General features: G+C 43.0%; 1 protein-coding gene across 2 annotated transcripts in view; it reads right to left on the bottom strand.

Moving 5' to 3' along the window:
* PREX1 (phosphatidylinositol-3,4,5-trisphosphate dependent Rac exchange factor 1) overlaps nucleotides 1–16,642 on the bottom strand; it is a 227,813-nt gene that overhangs the window by 98,996 nt on the left and 112,175 nt on the right. For both annotated transcript variants that reach the window (XM_081010985.1, XM_081010984.1), the window contains exons 5-6: nucleotides 15,518–15,619; nucleotides 1,942–2,103 (exon numbers count right to left, since the gene is read on the bottom strand). In XM_081010985.1, coding sequence (XP_080867111.1) covers nucleotides 1,942–2,103; nucleotides 15,518–15,619 — 264 coding nt within the window. The remainder of the gene's footprint in view (nucleotides 1–1,941; nucleotides 2,104–15,517; nucleotides 15,620–16,642) is intronic.

The raw sequence follows: 16,642 nt of genomic DNA, 5'->3' as shown, positions 1-16,642 counted from the left end.
ATCGTCAGCTGGCAACCATCAGGCTGGATAATTTAACTGTCAGGCCCACTGTTCTCCCGGCACCAATACATCCATGAAGTCATTTAGCAATCACTGCACCATATAGTAGAATAAAAGACGTACTCTTCTCTCCCTAAAGTCTCGACTTCCACTAACAGCCTCTGCTACAGATGTCCAACTTCCATATCCGCCGAGCGGTTGCAGAATCCCTTACTAGCTGGGCTGATCAAAGAAATACTGTACTACTGATCAAATACATTTTCATTAATCATATTTTTAAATATGTATGCATCAATTTGTATATGGTTAAAGCAATCACTTTCAGGGAGGGGAATATTTGTTTTTAGATGTTACATGCATAGATTGTGGCAGGCTCTGTCTTAGAATGAGAGCGGGGAAGAAAAATCTGTGAGCCTCGAGGTGCTGTTGGACTTCAACTCTCAACAGCCCCAGACAGCGTGATGGAGTAGTTAGGAATGATGGGGGTTGTTATCCAACAACATCTGGTTGTCCATCCTTGAACTAGAGAAATTTCCCCCTCGAAAGAAGAAGAGAATGCCACTCCTAAATTGGCATTTACCAATGCTTCTAAAAGCCATGCAACACTTTTAAAAATCACGTCTGTTTAATTAGGGATGCATTTTCGAGCTTATAAAGAAGGCTTTTAATTGAATTTCAATTAAAGGCTGCACCCCTGATTACTAGCTTTTATCACAAGAGGCATCTCTGCTAAATTTCCCTCTTTGTCAAGCTTATAAATAGCCAATCATTTGGTCTCCTGTGGTGAAGCATCTCTAGGCAATCAGGCAGGGAACATTCTTTTGCAAATTGGAAAGGTCTTTATTTTCCTTTACCATCCCATCAGTGCACTTACTTATACCAGCTTTCACCATGTGCTAGCTGGGGCTGATGGGAGTTGTTGTCCAAAACACCTGGAAGGCACCAGGTTGGCAGAGGTTGCCTTATGCAAACAGAACCCCAGGCCAATAGCATGCACCCCAGTTTCATCCTTTTTCCATACAAAGAATCATCTAAGTGCCTGTTCTTTATCTCTTTTAACGCTGAACCCTAGGTGATTCTGTTGACCACATAAAAAAGATCCCCTGCATTTGAAAGTAGTTGATTTTAGCAAAGCACACACACACAACACATATATATATTCCAAAAATAAATGAATGTTTATGTAAAATAAAGATAATTTTAAGATTATTAAATTTAACTTTAGAATTCGTTTTAGAGATAGTGTATATAGTTTTCTACAGGGATTTGGTTTGTTTGCCCTGTTTGGTGCTTGATATAACGGTTCTGATATAATTGGTTATATCACTGGTATAATGGTTATATCATTATATTATATAATGGTTGATATAATGGTTTTACTTTTTTTTCTTTACCTAGAATGGTTCTGAAATACATACTCAGATAGAATTAATATTTTCCAATTGATGAATAATCTTCATTTTCTACTTTTATTACTATCTTATGAATAGTACATTTTAGTGCAATGGTAATTGTTGCCTGTCATAATTTGTATGGAATGCTGTACTTTTAGAAAAAAAATATTTAAGAAAACAGCTCTCCTTAAAAACTTTCTAGTGTAATTTTAATCTTACTATACATCACTTAAGACCAATGATGGCAAAATCCATACATGACATTTCAAAAAACAGAATGTACTATTTGCAAAAACCTGCCACCATGTCAAGCAGCCAAAACTATGAATATGCACTTGGATGTAAGTCCCATAGTGTTCAATGGGATTTACTCATGCACACAAGCATGTAAAGCAGTGATGGCCAAACTTGGCCCTCCAGCTGTTTTGGGACTACAATTCCCATCATCCCTGACCACTGGTCCTGTTAGCTAGGGATGATGGGAGTTGTAGTCCCAAAACAGCTAGAGGGCGAGATTGCAGGCTCATTGTTCCTCCAGCCATCGTACCTCCCATCCTTCAATGTGAGACTGCAGCTGCTCAAGGGCTTCCAGCTTCTCCATCTGCCTCTTGGTCTCATTGATATTGGTGCAGACTGCTTTCATTGCCTGTAATGCGTTCTGCACTGCCTGATAATCTGCATGTTTACTGGGTGTCCTCTTGGCGAGCTCCTAGAAAGAAAGAAGAGGGGGAGAAAGAAATCAACTTCTAACAGCACAAGATAGCCTTGGGTGATATTATGGAGCTGGGAAATGCAACTGTGGTGTTGAAGCAACCTCAAGGAACGTGCTGAAGCAAAGTTATGTACACATTCAGGGATGGGAAATCTGTAGCCCTGCATTTGCTGTTGGACTCCATCTCCCATCAGCCTCAGACAGCCCGACCCTTAGTCAGGGATGATGGGAGCTGCAATCCAGCAATTCCTAGAGGACCACCGATTTCCCACTCCTGATGCTTTCAAAGGAAGATATTAGAAATGTGGAATCATAGAACTGTAGAGTTGGAAGGGACCATGAGGGTCATCTAGTCCAACCCACTGCAATGTAGGAATCTTTTGCCCAAATTGGGGCTCGAACCCACACACCTTAGATTATGAGTCTCATGCTTTACTGAATATACTATTAGGCTCAAGACTGTCAAATGATGTCAAAGCACTGCAAGAAAAGACCCTCCAACTTGTAAATGTCTCTTCTTGGAGGGCTGAAATGCTTATAATCCTGGAAGTGATACCTTTAGGGCAGGGATGGGAAACCTGTGGGCTCTCAGGTGTTGGACTCTCCCTTCAGCCCCAGGCACCAGCAATGTGGAGGTCCAGCACTGTGTCATGTCTTAGCCAGGTGAGTCCTCAACAGAGGAGGACCAGGAGGCCTTACATCAAGACCTAGGTCAGGCTCCATCTGGGGGAAAGGAGCCAGGATCCTGTGACGAGGGTCCCAGAGTGAGCTCAGCCTCTGACATTAAGGCTGAATGGGTCCCAAGCCTGAGGGAAAGATGGCACCTTAAAACGCCAGATGGAAACCCAACCAATCGAGAGACGTGTCCAACTATATGAAAGGTCTCCTTAGGAGTAAGACCTTCTTTTCAATGAGACCTCTGTAGAAAAGGGAGCTGATAGGAGTCCGCAGAGGTTTGGGGATGATTCCAGCAGCTCCAGACAAAAAACCCCAAGGCTGGGCTGGAAGAGCTGCAGGAACAATATCTATGTACCAGCTCTCTGCTCTGCTTGGGAATGGAAGTCCTGCCTGTGCCAAACCTGACCACGGTTGACCATGGGCTGCTCCCATTGTGCCTCTTGCATGACACTTTGTTGTGACTCTGCTGACTTAGACTCTGCCCTTGAACCAGCCTTGGGTACTGCTTTTGTTGCTGTACTATGACGATACGAGATGATACGATACGATATCTTTATTGTCATTGTCCCATACAGAACAAAGAAATTGAAATAATAATAATTAATAATAATAATAATAATAATAATAATAATACATTTATTTATACCCCGCCCTCCCCAGCCAAGACCAAGCTCAGGGCAGCTAACACCAGGTATAAAAACAATTGATTAAAATACAACTTAAAAACAAGATTAAGTACAACATTAAAATAATAAGACATTCAAAAACCAACAAGCCAGCTATCCCAACCTGGTTAGTCCCCTAAAAACTCTGATACCCCATTTTTAAATACAATATACTCCCATAGAGACTCCTTACACTGCGTTTAAAACCGAAATCGAATTTGGACAGAAACTGTTTCTCAGGCGGCTAGAGTTGTTGCTGGCGGGTCCACTGTTTTTTCAGAAGCCCAGGGAGAACAGGACACTCTGCTTTAAGGCCTGCCAGTGAACACATCAGGTTCTTGCACCCTAGTCTTATTTCCCACCATTCATCCAAACTCACTCTCAAAAACAATTGTCTTGCATCAGCTTGAAGACCAATACATTCATTATGTATTAGTTTTCATAGACTAGAGTTCAGTTTATCAGGTGTGTGAAGTGTTATTCTAAGCTGCAGGTATACATGGCTAGAGAGGTGATGCCAAACTATTGACATCAGTCATATACTGGCTGGACCACAAGCCTGGCCCATGTGGCAGTGTTGGTGGCTAGTCCTGCATGTTCCCAATGGTTCCAAACCCCAGAATAAGACTACAATTTGTGTGGTTCAGACCAGAGCAGAGAAACTAGGTTAGGTTTGCTATGAAAAGCAATTCTGGAAAGACTCTGGAAACAGATGGTAATCAACAATGACCTGGGTTTGGCAAGGAGCGTAGCCCGTGTCTACTTAAAATTAATCATCTTTTTCAGACCAATAACATTTTACAGCCAACCCCATTTGGATAAAAGATCCTTTCAATAAAGCCTTACTAAACTTGTTCGTTTCCTCCTGGTACATAATAGGGTGTTTAAAATATGACATTTTTAGCCTGTCTGGAATGTTTCACATTCTTCCAATACTCCTCTTTGCTTCTTATATTTAGCTCTGATAGCTTTTAGCTCTGTGACCCAATGGCAAAACCGCCACACAGCTGCCTCCTTCCACGTTTCCAGAGAGGCAGCTTAAATGGAGTGAGTTTCAATGCAGCTGGAAATGCAACACCAGATCTGTAACCAGGCTGGTGTATTTTCCGAGCATAAGTAAACAAAAGAAGAAGAGAGAAAAGGAATCTACATTCTTTGTGAGTCAAGATTATCAACCCCTGTCCCAAGAAACGGCTAATTCTGTCAACAAAACGCATGGTGATGACTGCATATACAGGTTTTGCTTGTTTCATTTTGCTACTCTGATTCTATAAGCTTCTATAACAGACCTTTGTCAAGCAGACCATTAGTGTTGCTCTTATTGCTACCAAAAAGCATGTCTTTGTGATGGGTGTGAAGGTTTATTTCAGAGGCGGGGAACCTGCAGCCCTCCATGTGTTGCTGGCCAACAATTCCCATAATCAGTGACCACTAACCACATGCTGGCTGGGGCTGGCGGGAGCTGGAATCCAAAAATATCTGGAGAGCCAAAGGCTCCCCAACCCTCATGTATTGTAGATACCTTTAGGTGTGTGGACTCTGCAGAAAAGACACATGCACACACAACTGTGGTATTTCAGTAAGTGGGGACTGGACCACCCAATGTTGGTGCTTAAGGCACTGAAGGTTTCAGTTGGCTCCCAGATACCATCAAAGCAAGTTGCTTACAACGAGCTCTCCTTGTCTGGATCAGGAGAAACTCTTCTTGAACATGTATCACATGATTATTCTTAAACCTTTGCAGGCTGCAAAACAACGACCTGGAATAGGCATGCGAAACTGCCTGAACCAATTTTTTAGGTTCTGGGAAAGAGCTGACAAGAGTCAGATAAAGCTCCCCACCCCCCGCTTTTAAAACGCAGCTAAATTTTGCTAGCACTTTAAAACAGAAAATGAACAAGAGATTGTGAGGCCATGCAGGGTGAAGCCAAGCTACGACTGCCAGGGCATGGAAAAGGTATCACAATCCATCAACAGTACAGATGTGTCACACTTGGCATGTGACTATCCTGCTGCCTTAACAGCACAGATGACATGTTTTGTTTGCCCTGAGTCAACATGCATCCTGCACTAGGTCCTTCTACTTCACCTGAGAAACCCACTGTTCATGCCAGTAACCTAGAAGTGCTTACATAACCAGGTGAGCAAAGTGGTAAAAAACAACAACCCAACAACCACTGTCTAATGAGCCTCTAATTATATTCTTCCTCTTAATGCTTAAAACAGGAAAATTAAAAACCTAATGCCCTTCCCCCCCTCCTATAAGCACATTGTAGTTTTGATAATGGAAAGAAATAAACAACAACAACAACAACAAAACACAAACGAAGGACTGCATTAAAAAGGTAAAGGGTACTTTTGATTAGATGTTAGGAATGCTCTCTGCTTCTTCAGTGAAAACAAGAGCGCCCTCTTTTATCATGTCTGGTCAGAATCCACTGATTCTGCAGCAATGTAATTTTTACAAAGTGAAACCTGAAGGCTCCTGGAAGCTAGTTTCTATGATAACCATTTCAGGGGGAAATTTCACACAGCAGCTAAAATCTTGCAAAGTTTGCCTTACTGCTCAATCACACATTTCAAGCAGTGGTTATCAAAAGGTGTGGCGCACCACACAAGTATGGTAAGTTAAAGGTAAAGGGACCCCTGACCAATCGGTCCAGTCGTGACTGACTCTGGGGTTGCGGCGCTCATCTCGCTTTATTGGCCGAGGGAGCCGGCGTACAGCTTCCGGGTCATGTGGCCAGCATGACTAAGCTGCTTCTGGCAAACCAGAGCAGCACACGGAAACACCGTTTACCTTCCCGCCGGAGCGGTACCTATTTATCTACTTGCACTTTGACGTGCTTTCGAACTGCTAGGTTGGCAGGAGCAGGGACCGAGCAACGGGAGCTCACCCCGTCGCGGGGATTCCAACCACCGACCTTCTGATTGGCAAGTCCTAGGCTCTGTGGTTTAACCCACAGTGCCACCCGTGTCCCACAAGTATGGTAGGAGAGGACAATTTAAACATTTTGGTGTAGTACAGTACAGTACAGTACAGTACAGTATAGTATAATCATTCATTCACTGCAGCATATGGCTAGATGTCTTTTCAAAATGAGAGCAAGACCATCAAGACAATCCTAGTTGTGATCCAGAATTCTCATTTAAAGCACAGAGGGACATTTCTTGCTGCCAGCATGAATGGTTCAGCAACTCTGATTTGCAGTTTGAGTCAGGGGGTGTAGTGGACTAGCCCAGAACTCAGTTCCAGGGCAGGAACACAGAGCGACAGAATGACCGGGAGCTTTGCTCAATCTCTTTGGAGAGGCACATTGAAGTTTTCTGTGCAGTCACGAAGATTGCTACAGAACTGAACCCTGAATCTGGAGGCCCTGATCCACAACCTAAGAAAAGACCAAAAAGAAAAACACCCAAGTACATTAGAAAGGCTTAATTTCTGGATCTGGTTCGAGATTAATATACTGGTTGCTGTATCACTGTTTTGGTTTTATTATTTGTTTTCTTTGCCTGCTAAGGATGATAAGACTAAGAAATGTTTATTGGTTTTCAAGAATTATTTAGATAGTTTTTCTACACTATTTTTTAAATTGCTTTTGTTTTCTTTTAGTGCTAAAGGCGAGACTGTTTTGCTAATTTTTAAGAGGTGCCCTGATAGCTTTCTGAAGGAGGATTAGGAATGTTTTAAGATTCACTGCAACACAAATGTTTAGGTTTTCTGAGGGTGAAGCTTAGAATGGCTTTGGGTTGAGAATTTTAAAGTGTCTGTGAGCACCAGGAAAGAAGAAGCCTAAGGTATGCTACTGAACTTTAGTTTTGACTTCTTCGTAATTTAAACTTTGGAGGTTTGAACAGGGATAGAGATTTCTGTTGGGGCTGATAAACACAGTTGTGCTGTGAGTGTGTACTTTTAATCATGTGAGATTCAATCTTGTACAGTGGTACCTTGGTTCTCAAACACCTTGGTTCCCAAATGCCAAAAACCGGTAAGTAAGTGTTCCGGTTTTCGAACATTTTTCAGAAGCCGAACGTCTAATGCGACTGTCAGCTATTGTTTCTGGGTCACCTGCACCAATCAGAAGCTGCGCCTTGGTTTTCAAACATTTCAGAAGTCAAATGGACTTCGAGAACGGATTAAGTTTGGCGCTTTTGTTTTTGCTATTTATTTTGCGTTTCTGTTTTTGAGGCTTTTTGGGTTAATTTGTTTTTCTGACTGTGTGGAATCCAGTTCAGCTACTGATCGATCGATTGTGTGACTGCAGAAATGGATAAAAGCCCCCCACCCAAACAATGACTATCATCAGTGCAGGAAAGGGAAAAAATTAATCTATTTTGCATTGCTTTCTATGGGAAAGCGCACCTTGGTTTTGGAACGCTTTGGTTTTGGAACGGACTTCCAGAGCGGATTTAGTTTGAGAACCAAGGTACCACTGTAATCTGTTCAACTGTGTCTTACAGGAGCTGTTTTTAAAAACAACAGCACTGGAAGGTGAACAGGACCTCTTTGGAAGGAGAACAGTAAGCTTGGGGTAGATTAAAGGGCTTTGATATCCTGTGATTTTAGACCTGCATACTGGGTTGTGCCAATAAAAAGACTGCTTAAGAGTCCAAACCCTCTCATTGCTCCGAGACTAAGGGTGCACATAACTACATACTTGAGAGAGGAGGTACTGCAAACAAGTATCTGCATCATTTGATGCAAACAACCTAAGAAATTATAGGTATGCATGCATATTCAGATGGATTCTACCCAAATCAATTTCAGTCCTGCAAATGTCCAATTTTATAGTCAGGCCAAGGTCAGTATTATATGAAACGAGCAAGGAAAATGGTATGGAGATGATGGCCTAGCAAAACTGGTGTGTGGTTATGAGATAGGAGGGAAAGGCAAGATGAGAAAGCAGGCCAGTGGGCAGGAGTGGGTGTGTAAACATTAAGCCCATTAAGCCCAGAGTGACAAGCTGCTAGCCCAAGGGTTTAAGGTGCAACTGAAGTATGCACACACAAACATAGGCTGAAATGTACCTAGGTCCAAACCTGATCTGCACCATCCCAGGTACAAAGCAATGCTCAGGTGGAATTCCTGACAGGGCAGATTCAAAGTGCAAAGAGGCCTTTTCTTGGTCACGCCAGGAGAATAGAAATGAGCACACAGCAGAATACAGAGGATGGAAAGAACAGAGCATCTTTACAAAACAACATCTTGAAACCAAACCCAGCTCCAGTGTTTCCTCGAAGAAAGGATGTTGTTGTACAGAAACTGGTCTTGTTTTCGTCTCACCGCCCTGCCACCGCCCACTTCATTATCCTCCACACCAGATTAAACATCTTCGTTTGTATACTTAAAACAGGGAGCAAGGCACATACTTTTGCTGATGAAAATTACAACAATCCACATAAAAGTATTCCCTTGCTCCACCTCTTGAATTTTCGGAACACTCCCTTCGAGGAAAGCCTGTGAGATACTTTATACAACAGAATGTTAACTCTTGACTTTTTTACTCTGCATGATGAAACACAGTTTGTTCTTGCAGAACAGATTTATGGAAAACCTAGGACTAATAGCAGGCAAGAGATTGCACCAATCAATCCCGTTTCCTGTCGTCCTCATGAGTGCAATGGGATTTTTTAACAGCGAATTTAATGAGTCCGGCAGCAGAATGCAGATTCTGGAAATAAATCCAAGCAGAGCATAGCCAAACAAATCCTAGATAAGAGCCTGTAATTCAGTGATAAAATACATGCTTTGCATACACAAAGTCTGGGGTTCACGCCATGGTCTCTGCAGTTAAAAGGATATCAGGTAGCACAGGTGAGAGATGCTATTAGAGAGCCCCTGTCAAGCTGAGCTAGATGAACAAATGGTCAAGACTCCAGATAAGGCAGCTTCAGATGTTAATAAACAGAGAGCAATGATAGCCAATGAATATGATTTGTGTTTCTTCCCATGCTTTGGATAACTTTTTTATATTTATCTTTTGCATTGCTTCATTACTATTTCAACAATACTGGTACATGGTGTTGTGAGCTCCTAATTGGTCATGTTTCCTTGTGATAAACCAGATGATGCCTTCGGCTGGAATCATGTGAAAACTATTTCTCCCCATTTTCAGGCTGAATCACCAGACCCTGCTTCATAGAGACTGCTTAAATTAGCCACCCCTGCTCTAAAGATTCACTGTAGGAACAGCTATCTCCCAGGGAGCTTTGCAAGTTGGGCAGACTCATCCAGCTTTGCCCTGCGTGGCCCCACGTCAAAAGCCAACTGGAAAATGGTGCTGCTGTTGACATTCCTAAACTGGCCCAAAACCAGTTCCTGCACCTAAAGGAGCCTAGAACATAGCTATCAAATTTCAGATTTGAAAATAAGGGATCAGCAGCCTCACCTGTCCCGGGGACAGTCTACGGGATATCTAACAATCTGGGATAGCAGCGGGAAACGGCGCTGGAATAAGGGGATTTCCCGCAAAAAAAGGGAAGGTTGACAGCTATGGCCTAGAATGCCAGCACGTCTCTAGCCTGAAGAGGTCACATTATGCTCCTCAGATGTGATGACACAGTAGAAGCCCTGCTTCTCCTGTACCACCGCAGTCCATGTCTCCTAAAATGGGAGGCAACAAGTTTCAAATTAGGGTCCCATAATTGCTTCAAAGTAAATGCAGCCAATTTAAACACACTTTAAAGGAAGGAAGGAAGGAAGGACAGACAATGCAGTGAAGGACAGACAACGCAGTGGTACCTCGGGTTACATACGCTTCAGTTTACAGACTCCGCTAACACAGAAATAATACCTAGGGTTAAGAACTTTGCTTCAGGATGAGAACAGAAATTGCACAGCAGCAGCGGGAGGCCCCATTAGCTAAAGTGGTGCTTCAGGTTAAGAACAGTTTCAGGTTAAGAACGGACCTCCGGAACGAATTAAGTACTTAACCCGAGATACCACTGTATATTCCGTAGATTGGCCTGCAAGCAGAGGTCTTTCCCATCATCAGCTTTCATCCTTGAAGAAGGAAGGAATGAAACCTGTCAGCTTCTGCATACATAAAAATATTGCTCTCCCAGTTAAGCTATTTTCAACAATAAGCCAGTGTTATTTTAGGCTGAAAATTGATTTTTAAGAATGAAGAAGAGGCAGATTTTAATTTACCTATAGGGCTGTGAGCTCACACACAGACTTCACCATAAATCTTGAGTTGGGAAATATTTTAGCACCTTAACCTCCAGCTAATTAGCACTATCCTCTTTTAACAATCCCGAAGGGGAAATAAAGGGCACCTTGTCAGATTTCCATCACACTTCTTATAGGCACTGCTTTCCATTTCAAATTTCTGACACCTACCATCATTAAGGCTTGCAAAGCACCATGCTGTTTTGCATTACCTTTCAAGTGGATTTGGAGTCTGGCAGCTCAGCTCCTGCCTCCAGGTTATCCTTTCTCAGAAGCACAGGAATCTCCCAACCAAGGATGCAGCCTATAATTATCAAATGTGGCTTTCAAGTGGCTCACATTGCTGCAAGGCATGGAAACCAAAACAATGCCGGCTTGAACTGTAGCCAGATACCTGCAAAGTCCTGGGTGCAAGGGTCAAAAATTACAGCAAGCATCCATAATCCCCACACCACGAAGTCATCAATCTGAGGGTGTGCTGCTGTGACCTACATATGCCAATAATGTTAGGGGGCAAGAGAACAGAGGTAAGTGCATTTAATTCCCACCCTAAGGATATGATTAACACATGATCACTGCACCACTACAACCACCAGCCACCTGAGCTCATGGAAGTTGCCCTTTCTAAAGGGAAACAGTTCATTTGGTGCTTGGGCTTCAATTTCCACTATGCATTAGCACAGTGTAGAAGGGACCAGGGCTGGATTAACACTTATGCCAGTAAACTGCTGAAATCTTGACTACATAGCAAGATGCCTTATACAGTGGTACCTCTGGTTACGTACTTAATTCGTTCCGGAGGTCCGTTCTTAACCTGAAACTGTTCTTAACCTGAAGCACCACTTTAGCTAATGGGGCCTCCCGCTGCTGCCGCACCACCGCCACACAATTTCTGTTCTCATCCTGAAGCAAAGTTCTTAACCAGAGGTCATGTTTCTGGGTTAGCGGAGTCTGTAACCTGAAGCGTATGTAACCCGAGGTACCACTGTACAAAGTTAGACTATTGCTCCATCTAGCTTAATATCATCTACACTGACTGGAAAGGGATTTTCAGTGTTTGAGACAGAGAGCAGTCCCAGCCCTGCTTGGAGATCCCAGGGACTGGGAGTGGGATGCAGGCAATGTAGATGCTCTACCATTGAGCTAGGGCCCCTTCCCCACAGTTTGTGGTTTATCTGGAGCAAAGCAGCTGTGGCTTTGATTCTCTGATGCACTCTCATGCTAGTCCATATTTTGTCATGGTATGGCTTAGCACTGAATGCAAACCAGGCCTTAGCAAATTTAGGTCACCTGACCCTGAAACCCTTGAGAAAGCTGGATATGATAACTCAACAATAAGTAATGTCACTCTGCTTGTGCTCAGGAACACTCCTTTTTATTCTCAAACAAAAACCCTGAATCATAAGTATGGAAAATAAGTTCTAAGGCTTTGCTCAGATTAAGTCCTGAAGGGCTTCTAGCCTAAAACTGAATCCAGGTTTGGAAAACTCTGGTTCTCTTGGAGGGAGGAGTTTACCTGTGACAGAACTGGTGGTTATGACCTTGGCTGAACAAATAAGGAAAATGTTGCCTGTGTATATAAGGCCCTGAAAATAATCTTCTTTATTTCCTTTGCAAGATGGAGGAATCGAATCCTTTGGGGTTTAATATCCCAACTCATAGCTCTAGCCTAGTCTACACATACAACAGAAAGCGGTAGCAGAATAGATTACGGGAGATCACATCTTTTCAGTGCTTTCCTCCATGCCAAAGAATTCTCTGCAAATGGAAAAATAACATAGCTGAAACAGTGCTGACCTAGAATCTCTCCCCCTGAGGTGGTAGATTTGGGGTCCCCACACCTGCAATCTCAAGTAACACAGGTCGCTTCCCTACCTCAGAATTCTGCAACCTAATCAGGCTCCCATCTCTGGTCAGCACTAAGAATCTCTTTTTTCCCTGTTTGCTCAACTTTCAGTTTCGACACTCCCATAAACGCAACAGAAAGCCAACTATGCAACCCAACCCAATGTGGATATATAAGGAAGCATAAACATTATAGAGGCCCTTGGAGAGGAATGTATACAAACCACATTTATCAAATCCCTATTTCCTCTGGCCTGTTGGCCCATCCTAGAGGTTTAAGAAGTCCTCCGAGTGTCACGCATAATCCCAATGCAAATCCACGGGACTGACAGGCTTCAACTTCCTCTCCAACCTTGAGCCAATGTAAATACACGGAGCGGGGTTATTTCATACTTGTTGTGAAAGCTGACGCGGCATTTTAAGAAAAGCTAAATTTGTCACAGCCTGACTCCTAGACTTAGCTACGTCAGAACAGATAGGGCAAAATCCCGACTCAAGTATTGCTACTCATTAATGTTAAGAAACATAGATTCATAGAAGCCCAGGTGTAAATCCAAAAAGGCAATTTTGCACACTTCTCTCGTGTATCTTATCGCCACCCAGCAGTGACAGACCTTGGAGTCTCAAATTTCAGTGGCATCCCGTGCAATGCCAAAATTTGGCGGCCCCCACCCCGAGGCTCCACATCACTCCCATAAAACAGCCTCTGCATGCAGGACCAGTCTACTTGAGATAATACAAACTGATGCAATATTGCTAGCTCATAAGCTTTTCACTGGTTATGCATCTGAAAGCTGACAATGCTCTAACTGCTGTCAAAAGGAGCTCATTTCTTCTTAAGGTGGGTTCTTGTGCATTTATTTTTTTTAAAGAAAGTGCATCTAAGTTATACATACTCATATTTAAAAATAACAGCTTAATTTTAAATAAAAATCACATTTCACCATAGTGGGAAAGGCTGTATCCTGGTACTAACTTGTCAACAGAATTTTACTGCAGATTTCTCCTAATAAACACATTTTGTATGCAGTTTTGACCCATGGACACATTTTTGCAAACAAATATTCCTTATATAAGGCACTTTTTATGTTATTTGGCCTAGAATATGGCACACTGTCCCCTCATTTTTATAAACATTATTTGGTTGGAGAACCGCATCACAAAATTTGGATAAGTGCAAAATTTGAAGGATAGATGTGTTTCTGTACACCTATTTTGTAAACCAGTACACCTTTGGAACCGTGAATTTGACATACCGTATTTTTCGTTCTATAGGACGCACATTTCCCCCTCCAAAAATTAAGGGGAAATGTGTGTGCGTCCTATAGAGCGAATGCAGGCTGCGCCGCTAAGCCCAAAGCCAGAACAGGAAGACGGAGCACTGCGGAGCGCTCCGTCTCGCTGCTCTAGCTTGGGGGCGGCTGCGCGCAAACCTCTGCAGGGCAGCGGGGTGCTTCATCCCGCTGTCCTGCAGAAGCTAGCAAGGCTGTTCCCAAGCCAGAACAGCGAGACGGAGGGCTCTGTCCCGCTGCTCTAGCTTGGGGACGGCTGCGCGCAAACCTCTGTAGGGCAGCGGGGTGCTGTGCTCCAAAGGCTTCAGGGATCTTTGAGGCTGGCGGTGGGGGAAAGCAGCGCTTCCCCCACCGCCAGCCCCACAAGCTCTGGTGAATGTACCTTGAACGCACCTTGTTTTAGAGGGGGAGAACAAGAAAAAAAAATTTTTCCCTGTTCTCCCCCTCCTATGATCCGGTGCGTCCTATGGTCCGGTGCGTCCAATGGAGCGAAAAATACAGCACTCACTTTTAAATTTGAAATGAACTGAATTTCTCCCGCATTCCTACCACCTATACTAATTGTCCTAATTTTAATAATCTGTATTGGATTTCAATGATACACATATGGTATGAAGTCACACAGAAACTGAGCATAACAAGAAATACAAAAACAAACAATAGCAACTTCCCCCTTCTATGCCAGAAGCCAGGTAAGCAATCATATTCATTCTTATGTGTAGTCACTGTTGCCTATTTATTACATTTTCTGTGTTGTTCTTGCAGGGGCCTTATAGACCTCTTTAAAAAATAATACTAATTAACCATACATGAGGAAACTATACTTTGAATGTCTGTTCCTAAAAGAAAAATATATATCATTTTTTATTGCCGCGTTTTAAAGTACAAGCCTTTGTCTCTTCTCAAAAGTGGTGCAATTTAGGCTACAAAAATGATTTCTGCTGAGAGTTACGTCAACTGAGAGGTGTTTTCAGAATGGCCACTTACAGTATAACTTCCCAATCAAATCCAATTCAGAAGTAAACATCAATGAACCAAGTGAGTCCTGGTTCGAGCACAAGACGTTACATGGAAAAATTGTCCTGTTGTGTCAGCTGACCAACTCAAATTACCCTTAAGGGCCCTTTAATTTCAATCAGATCAGAAGCTGAGTTCAAGTGCTCTGCTGCTTTGCACAAATGATGATTCCTCGCTTGGCCAATTATCAAACTACAGCTCATACACTCAGCTGCAGGCAGTGCTTTAGAAGCAGGGAAGAGGAACAGAAGCCCCTCCCTCCATGATGCAGATAACCTTCATTGTGATTTGGCCCTGGGCATGGATAAAGGAAAAAGGGAAGAATCACAGAAATAAGGCTCCTGTGTGATCATGCTGAGAGGAGCTGCACCTCACCACTGATCATTTCTGTCCCAGGGTACAACGCGTGTGAAATTTAATAAAACAAGTCAAGATCGCTCAGTAAGATCCATTGTCTGTTAATGAACCTGTGGCTCTCCAGATGTTGATGAACTCCAGCTCCCATCAGCCCCTGTCCTCATCGCCAACGGTCAAGAATGATAGGAATTGTAGTCCAGCAGCTTCTGGGTGGTCAAAGGTCACCTTTGGTCTTCTTGAGAACTCCAAGCAAGCATTATACAAGCACATCACAACGGACTAGTCTTCTTCCACCCAAACTTGCAAGTGTGTTAACGTTCCACAAACGCAAGTCGGAACCACATGTGCAACTTACAAATCAGTACAAATGCTTTGTTTTGTGTTACCTTCAGGAGCAGTGGGTATTTGCAAATCCTCTGGATTGGAGTTAGGAGATAACCCTCAAGTGGAATGTCTGTGGTCTTTCTGCCTCCCAAAAGCATGCAGCTCTGTAACCAGAAAATAAAAAGAATGTTACCCTTGACTCAAAGCTCCTAGGGACTTTCAGTGAGTTCAGAAAATGAGGGTCAGTTCAATGTATGGAAGAAAATGAAGGAACATGTTATTCATTCATTTCCTTTCCTTAACGGACTTCAAGGAAGTCTCCCAACCAGGCATTGACCAAGCCTAAACCAGCTTGGCTTCATGGCATCATATGGCTTTTGCATTAAGAATTTCAAATTCTACACTGTAATCCTATGCATAACTAAAATTAGACGTGACTGGGCAGACACATTAAACTACATGATATCATGCTAAACCATTGTTTAGAAGGCTGGATAAGCCTCAAGTTCACATATCATGCAACTGCAAGGAGAAAGTTGGGCAGCTTTTGCTTCCATTTTGGCTTACTGCCTACACTGACAGTGAGGTTAATGTTACTATGGGTTTGTTTAAAACAAGAAAACTCCAAACCATGAATTCACTGACAGTGACTACGTGAGCTGCCTTTAGCATGGTTTACTATGCAAAGGTGCCATACAAATAAATGATGATGATGGCTTGTTTAAACAAACCATAGGTAGCATCTACCGTAGTTTAGGGTTCAGACAAAGCACTAAACTGCAGTTAATGGAAAAGAGAAGTGAAATCTTCTGAGCTCTTCCTCACAGCCAGGGCAAGGAATATGCAAGCCTGAGGACTGCCTGGGATTTTTCACCTAATGCTAAACTACGGTTTAAACTTTAGCACGATGCCTGAATGCAACCATAATGTCAGTGTATGGATCTATACTTTTCCTGAAAAGGAACACCACCGCAAAGACCGCAACCCTTCTCCTCCCCTGTCCCACTCAACTTCACTGCACTCCATTGCTTTAATACTCTTCTCCTCACCCAGTTCATTTCCAGTATCGAAGTCAGGCTTCTAGTCTAAGCAACGGAGCAACACCAGGTAAAGCTGATGTAAAGGTGGGGTTTTCCTGGTTTCCATCATACGCTCCTTCGTATATGTGAACAGCAGAACCCACCCAC

This window comes from Podarcis pityusensis (genome assembly GCF_964106645.2).
Source record: "Podarcis pityusensis genome assembly, chromosome: 6".
Taxonomy (NCBI): Eukaryota; Metazoa; Chordata; class Lepidosauria; order Squamata; family Lacertidae; genus Podarcis; species Podarcis pityusensis.
The sequence above is the reverse complement of the archived record's forward strand: the minus strand, read 5'-3'. Positions and strand labels throughout refer to the sequence as shown.